At 39.3% G+C, this 18,761-nt stretch overlaps 1 protein-coding gene across 4 annotated transcripts in view; it reads left to right on the top strand.

Annotated features, from left to right (window-relative positions):
- Positions 1–10,596, top strand: part of rasgrf2b (Ras protein-specific guanine nucleotide-releasing factor 2b) — a 250,703-nt gene extending 240,107 nt beyond the window's left edge. For all 4 annotated transcript variants that reach the window (XM_059644773.1, XM_059644772.1, XM_059644776.1 and 1 more), the window contains one exon: positions 418–10,596. In XM_059644773.1, coding sequence (XP_059500756.1) covers positions 418–510 — 93 coding nt within the window. In that variant the 3' untranslated portion in view covers positions 511–10,596. The remainder of the gene's footprint in view (positions 1–417) is intronic.
- The last annotated feature ends 8,165 nt before the right edge of the window (positions 10,597–18,761 follow it).

Below are 18,761 nucleotides of genomic sequence, written 5' to 3'. Positions count from 1 at the left end.
TATTTGGCAGCAAAACCTTAGATGTGTCTAATAATATGTTGTATTGTGCTGTACTTAACCAATTTCTGACAGCGGGGCATCAACCCACAATCTGAGAGTTTTGGTATCAGGCAGTATTATTAATAATTGCCAAGAGCAAAAATACAATAAAGCCGTGGGATTGAGAAGTGCTAAAGAAATGTGTGTATCCATTTAGATATATGGTAAATGAGTGTCAGAAAGCATCAGTTTCTTCACACCTGACTAACTCTTACATGAAATACTGTGATTATATATTATCTGATATCCACAATAACCAGGTCCATTTTCTCAAGTACTAATTACCTCTAAATTGCTTGGTCATTGAAACACAGTACAGCTGCAACACCGTTGTTCTTTGAATTATAATTTTTGATGTTTCCTTCCTTGCTGTTTTAGGTCATTCAATACTTACTTGACAAATCAATTATTATGGATGAAGATACATTGTATGAGCTGTCGTTAAAAATTGAACCCAGGCTCCCTGCATGAGAACCAGTAATTCTGTGGCTGCAAAGTTTCGGCAGCTTAGCATGACAACCCAGAGTGTACATGGCGTGCTGCATGGAGTGTGACTTATTTACCCAGGGTAAATGTGAGTTTTCCTAAAAGAAAGATGGAACCTTTCAGGAAGATGGCTTAACACGCATTGGAAGATGGAGAACTTCTGCTTGGGTTGAAAGATTAAGGTCATTCATAACTAGAAAACATGACACTTATGAAGGAGCATAATTTCTGCAGATTGAAAAAAAATTGAAGTTAAGTTAAAATGAAAGTCATTGCTTTTAAATTATTAAAAAAAAACACGTTATAGTTTGCACACACACACAAAATGGCAAGCATTTGAGGTAACTGTTCATCTGGAAGTCTGGACATTCAATGTGATACAATCTGTTTCCTTCCTAGGAACTGTTTTAATAGCAAGCAACTTGACTAGCTGCTGGTAGGCATTTGCTATTCAGAGACTGGTGCTTGCTATAAGATACGAAAACTGAAGGACTTTCAAAACATCTGAGAGAAATTATACCTAAAGAACAACTTGAAAAATAGCAGTGTTGAGTTTCACGGAGAATAGCGTGAAAGATGGTGAAATGCCTCCAGAGTTCTTAGTGGCTTCAAGAAATGAGCTCTTCAAACTTAAGTTGAAAAGTTCTAATGGCATGAGTTTTAAAAACGTCTGCTTACTGTAACATTGCAGCTTTGTTGCACACATGAACCATTCATGAAATTACAAGTCGTACTAAAATAGTGATTTAGGGTATCACTGCTTGCCTATACTTTAACAGGCTTCAGTTCCGTATGTTGTAATGTAATCAGGAATGTTCAGTAATAGCTTTCTAAATGGAATGTTGAATGTCTTTAATATGTGCTGATGTTTAGTCGTGTCATGTTTGTGTTGAGCTATGTATTATGCTGGGCTTTCCTACCGTCCAAAGTCTTAAAAACGCTCATGAAATCTAGAATCAAAGCTGCCACAGACTCAGTGTGGGTCCATGTGAATAATAAACTACTGACAATTTTAATAATATTTCGAAGCATGTTCTGGTAAACAATTATTCAATATTCATAAAAATTATTTTCCCAAGGATCTGAAAACTTATTCATCCTCAATGTCAAGGATTTTGATCAAGACCAACTTGTAAAATGCAACTTTCAAAAGGCAACATTTTTAAAAAAATGGATTAATTCAACGCACGGCCGATGATCGTGTGCTGGGTTTTACAGTTTCCAGTAGGATACAGGCCTGAATGAGGAAGTGTGCATTGTGTCTCTCTGGCCCCTCTCTTGTCAGCATGTTGAATCCGGTGTCAACTAACCAAGTTGTGGCTGGCTGTGTTGAAAAAGAGGGCACTATGCCTCATTGTTTAACAATTTAGAAAGAGGTTAAGCCAAGAAGTTAGTCAGACAAATCATGTGGGCAGTTCCCTCATCCCCTCTTGCTTATGTAAAACACGTTCATCCATTGCAGCCACCAATTTAAAGGCGCTCCTTCTCCTCACACTTTGCATGAGTAATATGCCAGACTATAACAACTTAAGAAACAAAGTCTGCTAATAGCCAAATGCTGTCACCTTCAAAAGTAGCCTGTGCTGCTACATGCCCTTATGGCCCCTTTTTCATCCACCCATGCACTGTCTCCTCTTACTTGGTGGTACTGCCTCGTAATGTATTTACCATGTGACTAGGGAAAAATAGAGTGGGCAATAAAACATTACAGTCGATCAGTTTATTAACAAACTCAACAGGTTGTTAACTGGTTATTTGAAAAGAGCAGTGTTCTTCAGGTTCTGGCACCAACTTGCCTTCCATGTTATTGGAGTCTGGCTGGGTGACATTGGATAGCTGACCCAATGTCATCGCATCAAATTTTACATTTGTACATTTGGTGTGGTGGAGGTGGGGATTGTGAGCTGTCCGATTTCTGACAGGAAAATTCAGTCCATTGGCTTCTCTCCACAATCTTCACACATTAGCAGTTCATGTTTTACTGAGGCCTGTTGGGAATGCATTTTACTAACAACTCTGCTGTTAAAGCTGGCGAGTATCAGAAATGGTTTCTGAAGAAAATATTTCACTATATCTAGCTGTAATAATTTTAATCTATGTCAAAGATCGTCACGTCTAGAGCAGTAGTTTTAGAGACGTGATAAAGACCCAGACTCTCAGACTGGAACCCTTACAAAAGACTGCTAACAGTGGGTTAAAATATCATTCTGATTGTGTGATTACATGACCATTTATATGATATTCTTTGTAATAACATGAAGGTTTAGATTACAGTGAGTTATTTTAAGATGAGATGTGATGGGAAAGTGTCCTTCATACTTTATGAAAATATATTTTGTAAGAGGGACAACACAACACGAGGGCTATTTATTTACCACTGATAATAAAGCAACTCTCAGGGATTCAACTCTTTAATGTATTAGATTCACATAGTTGAAGGTAATATTATTTTTAAATTCTTTTTTATTTTGCTTCCTACACAATATACTTTATGCTAAATTACATAACAATGGTTGTTTAATTTGAAAGTTTCAGTTCTGTACTTGTATAACAGAACTATTTAATTACACAACTGCAAGTGTGCTGTCAATGTCGTGGTAAGCAATATGTATTTGTAACAATTAACTGGCAAAGCAGTTAATTACTGCTGCACTATTGTTTGAATATAAGGCACAAATATATAACATAACGGTAAATGGGGTTTGGTTAGCCCATTTGGCTGGGCAACTGGTTTGTGATGCCAACAGGGTGGGTGCAAATCCTGCACTGGCTGAGGATACCATAGAGGACTCTTCATCTCAACTTCTCCCTTTGCCTGAGGTGTGGTCACCCTCTGTTTAAACTACCACCATGTGTCTCTAATGAGACAACAGCCCTGTTGTTTGGTAGGACTTACTTTTAATGGTAAATACAAGTTATTTAGGGAGATTTGTTTAACAATGAGCAGTGTGTAGGTGAGGGGTTTCAATTTGATGAAAATGTGAGGATGTGCATACAGTGATTGTAACTAAGTGAGCCAGGTGGACCTCTTAGAAAATGAGTTCCCTGACTGGAACTGTTAATCTGGATCAATTAGGGACCCCTGGCTGACAGATAAGAACAGGAGAGACACAGACTGTGAGGGAGCTGAATCAGTGTCAAGAACTCTCCACAGTTAAGTAAAGGGTGACTTGATGATGGGATACCAGTGTTTGTGGAGTTATTTCAGTGCAGAAGCAATTTTGTTCCACCTATTTCCTTATTGAACTCTGGTGTGATTATTTGCATATGTGTGAACCTCGCAAGAGAGGCTAATAGCAATTTCAAATTTTCAATGACATTTTAACTGACATTCAAAATTATTTGTAAAACTTTCTAAAACATGCCTTTGAAGCCAAAGTGGCTACAGAATGGCAATACATGTGACCCATGAAAAGACAAACATATAGCATTAATAAATGCCTAGTGTTCAAGCTGCATCCTTACCTCCCATTATGACTGAGATTACTCATGGCGAGTGGCTAACTTGTGCACTCTCCAGGAATTGAGACTTTAGATCAGAATGGGCAGCACAGTGGCTCAGTCGCACCTCAGATGAGGAACAAGATGACCATCATCATCATCAGCAGCAGTATTTGTCTGTTCTAGAGAGTCCTACAGGTGGGCAACAGAGCAGGGAACAATGCAGAGGAGAGCAGTAGAAAGGCACTGCTAGTATAACAGAGTATACATTCAGATGCCCAGTTTCCTTGACCTTTCAGAAGACCAATATTTCTGGAGGTTTGGGATGCTGTATCAGGTATTCGAGAGGAGACCACCACCTGCAACAATTTTACATTTGAGCCCTTCCAGGGCACTAATGGAAGCACGTTTATGATTTCCCATGAATAAAAATGGCAGACTAGTGATTGATGGTTTTCCTTCATTCACAATGTCATGAATATTTGCCCACAGTGGATGAATGAGTGGGCTTTCTGCTGTGTGTGTCTGGATGGTTTCTCACATTGCCGAATACCATTGACCCCACACACATGGTACTCTGTACAGCCCTACCAACCAGGAATATCTATCAACTGCCAATGATTCCACTCTGTTAATGCTTAGCTTGTGTGCTGTGTACAGCTGTGAGTGACAACCAGTGAAGATGGATACACAGTGTAAAGACAGGCTTATGACAGCATGTGTCATTGAACAAGCAATCCAAACAGTTAGCATGCTGTTCAGGTGCCTGGGCAGATCTGCAGGGCATCAGAATTTGTGAACCACAGTGCCTAGAATGATCATAATGTGCTGTACTCAATCTCTAGCAGTGAGGATTTGCAGTGACAGGAGAAACAAGGAGCAGAGGACAAACCATCTGCAGTTGACTCCCCTGAAGAGGTGCAGGAACAGGAGGAAGATGGTGAACTGAAAGCAGCACCAGCTGCTCACCTTGTTTCCTGGGATGTTACGGACTCTGTTAATGGCTGATGTTCATTACCATTGTACTGGTATACAGATGACATGCATGGTCATTGTTCTCAACTCCTTCCACTCCCACACTCCCCGAACACCAACCTGTTCCATCGATTCAAAGCACTTCTGTGAAGAATCAGCCATGCATTTCACACCCTTCCCATTGGTCCTCGAATTCACCAACAAACAACTGAAAAAATGTGAGTTGCCACCTGACAACTAACAATTCCAACAGGGAAAGGTGATGCAAACTATTTTATAGCATTGTACGAAACAACAAAAAATTAATAATATAAAATGTTCTAAAAAAAGCACAAATTATATAGTTTTGCTCTCCCCTTTCCTATTGTTCCCACAACATAAAACCCTTATGCCTTTGGTGGTGTATAGTCCATCTGCTAAGGTCCTGGCTGTAATAGTTGAGAAGCTCTTAGCCAACAATGTTGAAATCTGTGGGGGGTCCCACTTAAAGTTTATTCACCAGTGCCTAGAAGTGGAAGACATTGTCTTGGATGTTCAGTGTCTCATTAAGCTGTAGCAAAGTTCTGTTGTTCTTATGTAGTAAGAAAGTGTTTGGGGCGAGCGGAAGGAGTGATCGTTGCAGAGATGGGGGATATGAAATTGGAACTCTGTTCAATTCTCACCCATTGCCATTCCCTTCAGTAGGAGGTGCTGCCTCATATCCCGATGTCACATGCCTTCAACCATATATTCCAGGGTAACATTTCCAAAGTATCATCGGCTGGCTGTGATTCAAAGTGTGAATGTCTCAAGAAGGTTTGGCTGGCAAATAAATATATTGTGGCGTGTTCCTGGTGAACTTCAGACATGTTCATGATGAACTGAGAGTGGTTGTGGACCAACTGAAGGTTCATGGAGGAAACCCTGGTTCAGTTGTTGAAGACATTCTTTGTGGTGTCAAGATGCTTTGATTGTCACTTGTGTTTCAAGACTCCCATGATTCATGGAAAACCAGCCAGAATAGCAAAATAAAGCACTCGCTCATCTAACAGTCTTCATAAGAAACAAAGTTCACAAGGATGACATCCATTGCGTGCAAGGTACATCTGTGGGCAGCAGTTTGTGAGGCTCAAACAATATTACTAGGAGTTCTCTGAAAAGAGGCAGAGGTAAAATTGAAGTGACCTTTTACTGGCACTGTCCATGAGTTCCTATCTGGTTCATTTGGTGCAAGACACTTGATGGACAAGCCTGGGTTACTAGTGCTCAGTTACTTTAGGAAGACCTTTGCCTGTGTGCACTAACTTGGGATATTCCGTCCTGTGAGCAACATTTCCATTTTCATCTCATCTCTCCGACAATGTGGAAGGTGAGTTGAGGAAAACGCAGCTGTTATTGTTCTCTGTCTGAGATCCAGTGTAGAATGGTTGTGCTGATCTGAGCATTGGTGGCTGGGAAGTGCTGGTCAAAAGTGGAAAAAAAAGTTCAAAATAATGAAAATGTTTGCAAAGTAATGGAAGTCACCACCAAAGCAGCAGAAGCACGCTCTCAGAGTAACCTGTGTGCAAAAGCCTTTCATCTGAGTAAGGAAGCAGCTGCTAAATCTCTGTTGTACCTTAGGAAAATTACCGCATAGAAAGTGACCATTCAGGCCATTGTGTCTGCATTGCATGAATAAACTAATGGCCCATTCTAACGTGATTCAAGCATTTCTTCTCAGTCTCTTTTTCCTGGAGAGTTCCAGTAAGTGCACACTCTGTTAAATTCAGGATTCTCTGTTGAAAGAGAAGCTAATGTGAACATCATTTGTTTAAGTGGCACATGTAGGGATTTCCCATTTGCTGCAGATTGTGCTTAGCTAAAGGATGGAAGTCAATTCATTTCTGTCAGCTTCTTGACACCATTTGTTTGCAACTGTTTTCACCTGTCAGTCACAGAGGAAGCTACCCGCTTTACCACATTGAAATTCCAAAATGACTGTCATTCAGTTTCCAGTGATCTTTTAGACTTTTTTAATATACAATTTAACATGGATAAAACCCTACCCCAAAACCAGCCATGGGCCAGGTTGAGAGCTAAATTGTGTTTATTTTCATAGTGCACAGTCAGTAAACAATGGATTTTTAAAGTTTTCAGATCAAGAAACATTTATTTTGCTAATGTACACTTAGCTTGGTGATTTTATATCTGTTTATTCAGAGGCAGAGGGCTTACTTTTGTTAAGGTTACTTATTTTATCTTGTTTCAACAAAAATACCTGGGAGTACATGTTTGCCAATGAGAAAAGAAACACAGCTAGACTCTATTAGGCTGTCTGTCTATACAAATTCATTGAAGATTCTAGGTTTGTGATTCAGCTAATGAACTTTAAGTGAAAGTTTGAAATATAATCAAGCCAGCATAATTTCAAATGCATCTTGAATGCAAATTCCCAAGAATAGAAGTTTTTAAAAAAAGTTCATTTTTTAAAAAATCTGAATGCCAGTGATGTAATCAGAGAACTGGATAATTACATAGAAGTTCAGCAGCAAAGATAGCTGAACCAGCAGACAATATTCATCCTCAGCACTAGGTACTGTTCACATTTCAGCTGTGAAGTCAACTTCATTTCCTGACATTGTCAAGAATTTAAAGCCAACACCAGGCTAATATTTTCAGAACATGGGTTCAAATCCTACGATGGCAGATGCTTTAAATAATTCAAATAAATTTGAATTCAGTAAGGGCCTGGAATAAAAAGCTAGCTTAATGGCAACCATGTGGCTACTGTTAATTGTCTTGTAAACCCATCTTGTTCATTAATGTCCTTTAGCGAAATAAATACTTGGTGTTGCCTACATGTGACTCCAAATGTACAGGAATGTGGTTGACTCTTACCTGCTCAGTCAGTAATTGGGGATGGGCAGTAAGTGCTGGCCTAGTTAGTGATGCCCACATTGTATGAATGAAAACATTTTCTAAAACTTTCTATTTACTAGTTAAATATTAATGTTTTCCTCAAAGCTATGTACAGGAAATTTCCTTGCAACTGCCCTCACTACACTATCGCGTTGTTTCAAAGTCGACAAGCACAATTTGCACATGCATTGATTGAATTTCCATCTGATTTCCACTGAAACTTGAGGAATTTCTGACTATTGGTATTTTAAGCTATAAATTTTAAACACATTCTCACTTGAGAAAGTGAACTTTTTCCGATACAATTAAGAATTGGGGCTTTTTAAAAAAAAAAATTTAACTTAAGAATGGACTATAATAAATAACAAAATCATCGAGTTCTCCCTCAATCGAATTTATTATTTTGGACTATTTACGTTCAGTCATTATGTAAATAGAAATTGTGTTTTTTCTTTTTCTAAAAAAAATGCTATTTGTAGTAATAAAATAATACCACTAAATTGGAAAAGTGAATGTTTTTTTATGCTATCCCACAGCACATTCTTTCCCTACACCCCTCGCCTGACTCACCAGCATCCCAGTGCCAAATGGATGCAGCATCTCCTGTAAATACTTCATTGATTTCATTCTAAATGTGTCCAGTTTTTATTACACCAAGCCATTTTGCAGTGCTCCTTTGTGCCCCAAAATATGTCATTGCACTGTCTAGGTCAAATAAGAGTGAATAATACATCCAGCTTCAGGACTGACTGGTGACCACAGAGCTTTCTACCTGGTGTGGCAGAAAGCATGGCCTCAAAAATAATGTAGGTGACTTACATTTACAGTCCTCTGTATTTCATTAACCCCCTCAGATCCTTCAATGTGAAGGGTTTGGACGCAAGGTCTAAAAAACAATTTTTTTTCCCGTATGCAAACATCCTTGCTGCAGAAATGGAGGAAACCGGGGTGTGAGAGCTGGGTACATTCTCTGCCACCACATTGCCATGATCCCCATCTATTGTAGGTACAAATGAAAGTGTGACTATTAGAAGAACCCCTGGGAATTGCCGGACAATGTGAAGAGAATAGAAACTGGTGTTATGGGCCTCTGCTACTTCACTCCTGCTGAATAGTTATCTGATATAGCACAGTACATAAGAGTAACAAAGCGCACTATCGAATAGTAGTAGATGTGAATTGACCTAATTGACCAGTCACTTTAATCCTGTTACCAGTTACCATCATATTACCTAGGAGTCAAAATACTTCACAAAAAGGAAAGGAATAGGGATTGGGCTGAAATTGTTGTCTCCGTCTGCCATGGATTGAGAGATCAAGCTAGATCAACACCCATATCACAACCCACATAGGTTGTGAAAGGACAGGAAAAAGAGAAAGTAAGGTATAAAAAAATTCTTAACTCACTCTCCGCCAAAATTATTTGCAACTAAAGTGAAAGCATGACTGACACTATTCATGAGTTTACTCTGATTTATGAAAAAATGAAAAAATCATTGCCACTTTGCTTTATGAAGACAGTACCTCTTTAGTCTGAATATTTTCTTGATACTTGTCAAAGTCAAAATAATCTGTCATCTTTCTTACTGTTTAATTAAATAAGTATCTTGACTTTCACAATACAATTCAAGGATGTACGAAAATTTCTAGTTGTTTCAGCAGGCTTTGAATCCTGGTCCAGATTAAGAAACTGACATTTTCTGCTTTAAACTACATGTCACATTATTCAATAAGTCTCCACTTTGTAATTCCAAAAGTAATTTCTTTTAAGCCTGTTTATTAAGTGCTGTGGTCTCGGAACGGAACCTTTTAAAACCTAAACTGCTAAATTTTGCATTTGTGACTAAAAAGTCATAACGCCTCCAGTGTTCCTGTGTTGATTGTGTTCTGAGGTATTGTCATGTTTAGGTACTTCTACTTTGGTCTGTGCTGAAATAAACCCTAGGTTAAATATTTTGGTAACTGTTAGAAATATATCTTGCCAAGTGTCTGTTTAGAATGTCATGTAACATATTGTTTTATTTTAATGTATTGTTGAATGTATAAAAAAAGAAACCTTCAAACTGCATTTTATGATTGAGTAAAATAAAAATTTCAAAGTACTGTAGGGTGAGACTTCCAAAGCAAAACCTTTAGAATGTCAATTTAAAGCAAGCTGGACTGAATTGTGGTGTTTTGGTCATTAAATGTCAAGTATGATCATATACATGCTTTTATATTTTTATTGTTAAATGTGCTAAGTGTTAAGTTGTAGACATCTACACTGTGAAACTTGTTTAAACTTATCTATTTTTGATTATCTTTGATTCAGTAGAATTGAGATATTCCAAATTAATCCATTAGCACAAGGGACGATGTTCAAGGAGGATTTAGAGAACATAGTGAATGTCCATTCCCTGTGTCAACATTGCCCTCCATTGACAGTGCAAATTGTAAAGAATATCATTTTGTTATTTATCATGTACATGATAAGAAGTGCAAACTACTGATTGTTTCAGCATGGATTAGTGGCATGAACTTTATCCTGCTTCAATCTGTTCATTTTGTTAATGAGTGAACCTGGCTCAACACAATACCACAATAGTCTCTGGCAATTTAATACAATATTGATTTTAGTTAATGCATCTCAGAATGTCGGATTCTATAAGTTTAAAAAAAATTAAAATGCATGGCTTGGAAGATTGTGCAAGACCGTTTCTATATAAAAATATAAGTTGAATTGTACTAATCAAAGCATGAGATTGTATAGCAAATTTGATCTCTGCAAATAAATAAATAAAAGGCTATCTTTTTCTGGACAGCAGATGATCTTGGATTTCTATTGCTCAGTATACATTTCATTGTAAATCTGTAACATTGTATATTTTGGTATATTCATAAAATTAAAATATGCAAGCACAGCAGATATATTGGAGCAACATCAGCTGTAAATTCTCCTCAAGGCCGCACAACATCCTGACTTGGATCTCTTATCATATTTCCTTCTCTGTTGCTGTGTCAAAATTCAGGAATTCCTTTCCTAAAGGCACTGTGTGTACCTACGCCCAATGGACACCAGCAGTTTAGGAAAACAGCTCCACACAACTTCTCTCAGCCGATTGTGGGGGTGGGGGGTGGGGGCAGGTGTGGAACAAATGCAGGCATAGCTGGTGTTGTTCACCCCCTTGAATGAATAAAAAACACTACAATGTATCAAATACATGTGTGCCAGTGGCTTTCGTGATTACTTTGATTAAAAGGTAAGAAGAGATTATGCTTAATGTTCTCGATTTTTCATTTGTAGACACCTTTTATAAGTTTTAATGAACACTGGGGAATGTTGAATGAGGGGTTGAGTTGATGGTCCTGTCCTAACCTGCCTGTTAGTCCTCAGGTTGTACCATATTTAGTTTTATTCATACATAGGCTAGTTAGTGAAGCCCAGATCCTAATAGTTATTGTCCATCCTCATTTGCTCTGAAGAACTATTGGTGTGCTGCTTCTTGTAGGAGGATTTAGAGAACATAGTGAATGTCCATTCCTTGTGTCATCATTGCCCTCCATTGACAGTACAAATTGTAAAGAATACCATTTTGTTATTTATCATGTATGTGATATGAAGTGCAAACTGCTGATTGTTTCAGCATGGATTAGAGGCATGAACTCATGTACACAATGCTGTTTGAGAAGGCGTTTCAGGATTTAACCCAGCAACACTGATGATGTATTTCCAAGTCAGGATGCTTGAAGAGGAATTGCAGCTAGTGCTGTTGTGTTCCCATGTTTCTGCTGTCCTTGTCCTTCAAGATTGTAGTAGTCGTGAGGTTGGAAAGCACTGTCTAAGGACCCTTGGCGAATTACTGCAGTGCATCTTGTAGATGGTACACACCGCTGCTACTGAGCGGCAGTTCTGCAGCGAGTTGACGTTTGTCGATCTATTGGCAATTATATGAACATTCAAAATAAGAATGGACAATTCAGTCCCTTGAACTGTTCTGCCATTCAATAAAACTGGCTAAACTGTTTGAGTTTGAATACCATGTTCTCTTCTACCCCGATAATACTTGATTTGCACCTCTAAAAAGAATCCATCTGCATCAACTTAAAAATACTAATGACCTCACCCTCAGCGCTTTCTGAGATAGAATTCAAAAGACTTGAAACCGTCCGAGACAAAAACATTCTGCTCAGCTTTGAATGAAAGAATAACTCCTAATTTTAAAATAGTGTCCCTTAGTTGTGGACTAACTCACAAGAGGAAACATCCTTTCACATTCACCTTGTCAATACCATTCAAAACATTATACGCATTGATCAAATCACCCAACACTCTTCTAAGCTTAAGTAGTTCAACTTATCCTCTTGAACAACCCTCAACAATGAAGATGACTGCTCTGTACTGGATGCTATCAAGCTTCTTGATCATTATTGGAGCTGCACTTGTGGGTTGCGTTCCATCGAATTCCTGACTTGTGCCGTGTAGGTGGTGGACAGGCTCTGGACAGCAAGTAGTTGAGCTTTTTAATACAACATTTGCAGCCTCTGATCTGATTTTGTAGTCACAGTGTATTATGTGACTGGCCTATTTAGCTTCAGGCCAACGGTAAACCTGAAGATTTTGATAATGGGAAATTTCGCCTTAGTAGTCCCATTGAATACCAAGGGTTAATGTTTAGATCCTGTCCTTTTGAAGATGGTCATTGCCTGGCATTTGTTTGGCACAGGTGTTACTTGTTACTTGTTAGTCCAAGCCTGAATATCATTTTGGTCCATGTTGTATTTGTACATGAAATGCTCCATCATCTGAAGAGTTGTGTATAGTCCTAAACATCACACAAACATCAGTGAAAATCCCTGTTCTGACCTTACGATTAAGGTAAGGTCATTGATGAAGGGAATGAAGGTGATTAGGACTAGGTGATACCATCCTGAGGAACTCCTGCAGAGATGTCCTGGAGCTGAGATGACTGATCTCCAATAACTACAACCATTTTCCTATGCGTCAGGTATGACTCCCGCCAGTGGAGAGTTTCTCCCTGATTCCCATTGATTCTAAATTTGCAAAGGCTCCTTGATGCTACAATCTGGATTAATAATTTGAATTCATTAACATTAACATTAACATTCATACACACAGGGAGATGTGTACTGAATTTAGTTTTAACTTTGAGCAATAGTATAGGATGGAGACTATCGATTCAGCATTCTACATTCTCCAAAGATTTCCTTGTCAATTAAGACAATTCAAATGAAAATCGGGCAACATATATGACAGGTAACTGATATGAGATCACGTTGTTTACACTAAAGTTAAGTCTTCTTCCTTTGTGTCTGTAAGAAGTAGCAACTGTATTCATGTAGAAATCGAAAATGTATTTTTTTGTCGGCTAATCAGAACCTGCTATTCAAACGTTCACACTAATGCTGTGGTCATGGTGCTAGATAAGTAATCTAACGGATGTAAATTCATAATTTCCTCAAAGCCACGTTCTGGGATTTTAAATGAGTTAGCCTTATGGATCAGCACTATAAAGATGGCAATTAAATCTCTTCTCAGTTAAATCTCAGTATCACTTCAACTGGCTCACTAATGTCTTTAGTTAAGAGGTCTTTCCAATTATAACTGAACTGGTGTACATTATGTGGCTAAGTTTCAGGCCTAGATTTTCCACCTCCCACCAGAGAAGCAGAATTAATGGGATTTGTTTGCCAATGTGGCTCAGTGCTGCAGATGTTTTACTAACCATTACCAAGGTCCTGCTGCAAGTTGTGATAGGTTGAAAATTTGGGAACTCTAATGTGAAATTTCCTTAGAACATTCCGTGAAATTGAGGTGCAACCTTCTCAGTCTATTGGCCATCTGCTATGATTATCTATTGATAGTGTTTTAATGATGTCTATGACACCAGATTTCCCTGACATGGATTTATTTTTTCATCCTGAATAATATCACAGTTTTCCTTCTTGAAAAAGATGAACCAAGAATGTTATAAAAATGGAAGTTGCTGGAAAAGCTCAGTAGGTCTGCAGTATCTGTGAAGAAAAAAATCAGAGTTAAAGTTTCGGGTCTGGTGCCCCTTTCTCAGAACAGAGGAAAGGTCACTGGGCCTGAAACGTCAACTCTGATTTCGCCTTCACAGATGCTGCCAGACCTGCTGAGCTTTTCCAGCAACTTTGTTTTTGTTCCTGATTTACAGCATCCACAGTTCTTTTGGTTTTTATTGAACAAAGAATGTAGTAGAAATTAATCTCTACTTTTGCAAAAGGCAATGGAAAGCTTTTAAATTGATGATCATGGCAATGACCAAAACCTTTACAAATCTTTCTGTATCCTTTGACTTAGACAATGGGTATCATTGATTGATTGTTGAATTAAGACTATACCATGACTACTTCTCACATTAATGTACAGAATGTGATACCTGGCTTTGCATCATCTGACATTTAGAAAATGGAATCCCTTCCAGTTCATTGAATTAATAAAGATTTTAGATGAATTTTATAAAACCCCATCAATGGCTCCTTGGAATTGTGAGAATTTAACCATTTGTAAGATGTTGATCTCTCTCTCTCTCTCTCTCTCTCTCCCCCCCGCTCCCTCTCCTTTCCTTTTTTGCTCCTTCCTGTTGTCTTATTCTCTGCTGTGTTCATGCAGAATTGATTAAACTCAGGTACATGCCGAAGCAAAGTATCAATGAAAAGCAATCTCATTGAAACTTACAAAATGCTTGAAGGGATAGATATAGTAGGTACAGGTGAGATGCTTTCCCTGGCTTGGGAAACTAGTACCAGAGGGCAAAATTTGAAAGTAAGGGGGTGTTATCACTTAGGTCTGAGATGAGGAGAATTTTATTTACTCAGAGGGTTCTGAACCTTTGGAATTCCCCACCACAGAGAGTTGTGGTAGCTCAGTCTTTGATTATGTGTAAAATAGAGATTGGTAGATTTGAAATTCCCAGTGGCATAAAGAGATTGGGCTGATGAAGCAGCACAATGAGAACTGGCCATGAGATGGCCCAGAGTGGGATGTTGCCAACGGCATGGTATGGGCTGGAAAGCCTGGAGCAGGGCTCTGCCAGTGGAAGGGGAAGTTGGACCCTCTTAAGTTATTTTCTTACCTTACTCTAAGTTAATGTGAATGGTGCCATGTACGTATGGCGAAGGTACACAATTTTACATTGAATACAAGTGACAATAAATGATTTAATCAATAGAGAGTAATGACAATGGATTGAGTAAAAGGGATGAAGGGTTCAATCATCACAATGTCCCCGTCAAAGAAAGGGGCACCTAGTATGAGTTCTGAGTCAATTGCCCCATCTAGCCTAGCCTATGGAGATAGTAATGGACTGCAGATCCACACATGTATCCTGCAAAGACTTAATGTGCTCAAATTGGTTCTTCATGGCAGTAACCAATCTATTGAAAGGTATAGCCAAATGCATTTATGCCATACTCAGTATGGTACTGATAATGTGGCAGGCTTTTCAATCCTTCAGCCAAATTTCCTGAGTGTCTCTGACAAACTTGCCCAATGTTTCTGTGTCTAAGCATTTTGACAATTCCTTAATGGCTGAGGCTATGTGATTGTCTCTGCCCTGGGTACTGAGCAGGTGCCTGGTCACCAGCTATCCTCTGAGTGTCAGAGACCTGGGGCATTTTTTCTCAACCAGCTGTTGGGAGACACCAATGACATACCACCAGATTGTGCTCCTGAGCACACATGTAATCTACGCAGAGTATCCACCAAAGTGAAAGTCTCTGAGCTGGTGGAGGCTGCAGCTGAAGCCTTGTCAATGAGGGTTCAAAAGATTCCTCCTCAAACAGAGGTGAAGCTGGACTCTCTTGTGGAGTACACTAGGTGCTGCTAGCGCCTACACAAAAGAAGAATTAGTTGTCTAAGAGGGTTAAAGTCTTGTGCACATAAAGAATGAGGGTCAGCATGGGTGTTAATGGGAGAGCAGCGCAACACAACAGTGGTTCTGCTCCTCTTCTGCGAATACAAGAATTTTCTGTTTTTATGGTGCAAGGAGCCAATTCCCGCCAATCGTAGGCCATTGAGACAAAGGGAGGGATTGAATAAAATGAAAATGGATGGAACAACAGTTAGTGGTGTTAAGAAGTCACCAACGAGTGCATAGGGCAAGAACGTTTGGTATCGTGGGAGGACAGGAGGTACTCACAAGTGTTAATGAGCGATTCAATAAGGGCCACATGGTCTTTAGGAAGGCTTTATGATAAGGTCCTTCATGACAAACTGGTCGAGAAAGTCAGAGTCGATTAGTCCCAAGGCAAAGTGGCACATTGGATCCAAAAATAGCTGAGTAGAAGGAAGCAGAGGGTGATGGGAGAGGACTGTTTCTGTGTTGGAAGTCTGTTTCCAAAAGGGTTCCACAGGACTCCATACTGAGGCTGTTTGTGGTGTGCATTGATGATACAGACTTAAATATAAGGGGTATGATTAAGAATTTTGATATGAAAATTAGTAGGGTAGTAAATAAGGTGGAGGATAGCCATAAAATGCAAGAGAATATTAACGGAGTGGTCAGGTGGGCAGAGCAATGGCAAATGGAGTTCAGCCCAGAAGATTATGAGGTAATGTACTAGGGAAGGCTAACAAGGCAATGGATCACACAATCAGTGGTAGGACCCTAGTCTGTACTGAAGATCAGAGAGAACTTGTTGTGTATACCCACAGATTCCTGAAACCAAAAGCAGAGCAGGTAGATACGGTGGCTAAAGAGGCAGAGGATACTCACCTTTATTAGCAGAAACATAGAAAATAAGAACAAGAGGTTATACTGGAACTGTACAAATGCTGGTTAGGCCACAGCTGGAGCTCTGTGTGCAATTCTGGTCACAAGTTATAGTGAGGATGTGACTTTGCTACCTAAGATGCAGAAGAGCTGCACAAGGATATTGCCTAGTTTGGAGAGCCTGAGCTATGAGGAGAGACTGGATAAGTTGGGGATGTTCTCCTTAGAAGAGCAAAAATTCAGAGGAGACCTCATAGAGGTGAATAAGATTATGAGATATGTAGATAGGGTGGACAGGATGGAACTTTAATCCAGTAGCAGAGAAGTCAATAACCAATTGTCATAGGTAGAAGATAAGAGTAAAGGCTAAGAGGCAAGTTGAGGAGAAATCTTTTTCACCCAGAGGGTGGTGGGAGTTTTGGCACTCAATCCTGATAGGTGGCTGAGTGAGAAACTCTCAACATTTATATAGTCTTCAGATATTCATTTACTTTTGCTATAGTTTTCAGGGCTATGGGTCAAAAGAGGAAAATAGGATTAGTTTCAGCTCTTTGCTGACCAGTGCAGACATGATGTTCTGGATTTGCCTCTTTCTGTACTGTAAATGTTTATGAGATGAGGTCGGTGGGAACCAATGAGTGCAATACTGAGAGTCACAGGCTATCAGCATTGCTCGGAATTAGAATGTGCGGTGACCCTTTCGGATTGATATATTAGAGAGAAAATAATGGCATTTATCCTGAGGAGCACAGAAGATTATTAACATTTTCCCCAGACTGTTCTGCGTTCTTTCTGACTTGAGACACAGTGCTGGCATGGGCTGCCATCTGGATCCAGAGTGGCTTGGTGTTGTAGCATGGCGGCACAGAAGATTATTAACATTTTCCCCAGACTGTTCTGCGTTCTTTCTGACTTGAGACACAGTGCTGGCATGGGCTGCCATCTGGATCCAGAGTGGCTTGGTGTTGTAGCATGGCCTCCTGTGGCAGTCTGCAGGACAAAGAGTGGCTTTCCTGTCCAGCACCTCCAGGTCCCTGAGAGCTATATTCCTTTCTGTGCCACAATAGTCAACAGGCACAAGGGTCAGTCCCTGGCTTGTAGTGACACTGCACATTGCTGGATTTGATGCATTTCCCTGGAAGACCTCAAAGGATCCAGTTACATGTGACTTTAATTTCCATAGAAAGTCATATCCCTGTTTCAGATGTTGTGTGAGTCATTCTGTAGTAGATAATACAGCAGGCTGCTCTGTAAACTAAAAATTATGACATCAGAAAGAGATCTAGATATATGTACAAACTTCACATAGAATATACTCTTTCATCTGTGTTGCTGGATCCTCACAAACCCTTCTCCCTCATCTGAAGCATTGATAAGAAAATGGTGAACTGGAGTAATAAGTGTCCCTTGTTCACAGTTAGGAACTGCAATGAAGGACCAGACGTAAATAAACATCCATTTAAAATACTGTAAGGTCAGCTGGAATTGCACTTTGGGATGTTGGGCATGCTATAAATCAGATTACCAGCTTCTTGTCTGACCTTGTGATTCCCAGTAGAGTCTCAGCATGTAGTGATTTAGAGGTACATTTATTCATGTTACTGTGAATTCCATAACTTAATATCTTTATGATGTTACAAGCCTTATTGTCAACAGTGGTGATTTCTGTACGTCAGATAAATCTAATTAAATTTCAGAAATATTTCGGCTGATTTTCTTGATTCTCTGCTTCATTGATTCACAAATTATTTTCATCAAGCCTGGCTTGCTCTTCCATGGAAGTGTATCTGTTTTCTTTCCATACATTACATCTATAAATTTACAAATGTGCAGTTGTGATTCAATACTTTTCATGGATGTAAAACTGGAGCTGATCAGATAGAAATATTACACAGTGACCTCCCAATATAGAATCTACTCAGCTTCTTCATGAAAGGAATAAGGGCTGATTTCTGCGCAGTCTGTTGGTCTGTTCTTGCCATTTTACACTCTGGATGTAATTTTAAAAAAAAATCACAAAATGAGGGCATCACTGACTGGACCAACATTTATTGGCCATTTCTAACTGACCACAGAACAGTTTGGTATCAGCCACATTACTATGGATCTGGACTGACATGAAGGCCAGACCAGGTAAGGATGCCAGCTTCCTTCCCTAAGGGACATTAGTGAACCTGATGGGTTTTTCCACCAATCCAATCGTGGTCA

Source organism: Stegostoma tigrinum, chromosome 3 (genome assembly GCF_030684315.1).
Source record: "Stegostoma tigrinum isolate sSteTig4 chromosome 3, sSteTig4.hap1, whole genome shotgun sequence".
Taxonomy (NCBI): domain Eukaryota; kingdom Metazoa; phylum Chordata; class Chondrichthyes; order Orectolobiformes; family Stegostomatidae; genus Stegostoma; species Stegostoma tigrinum.
Note: the sequence above shows the minus strand (reverse complement) of the source record. Positions and strands in the feature narration are given on the sequence as shown.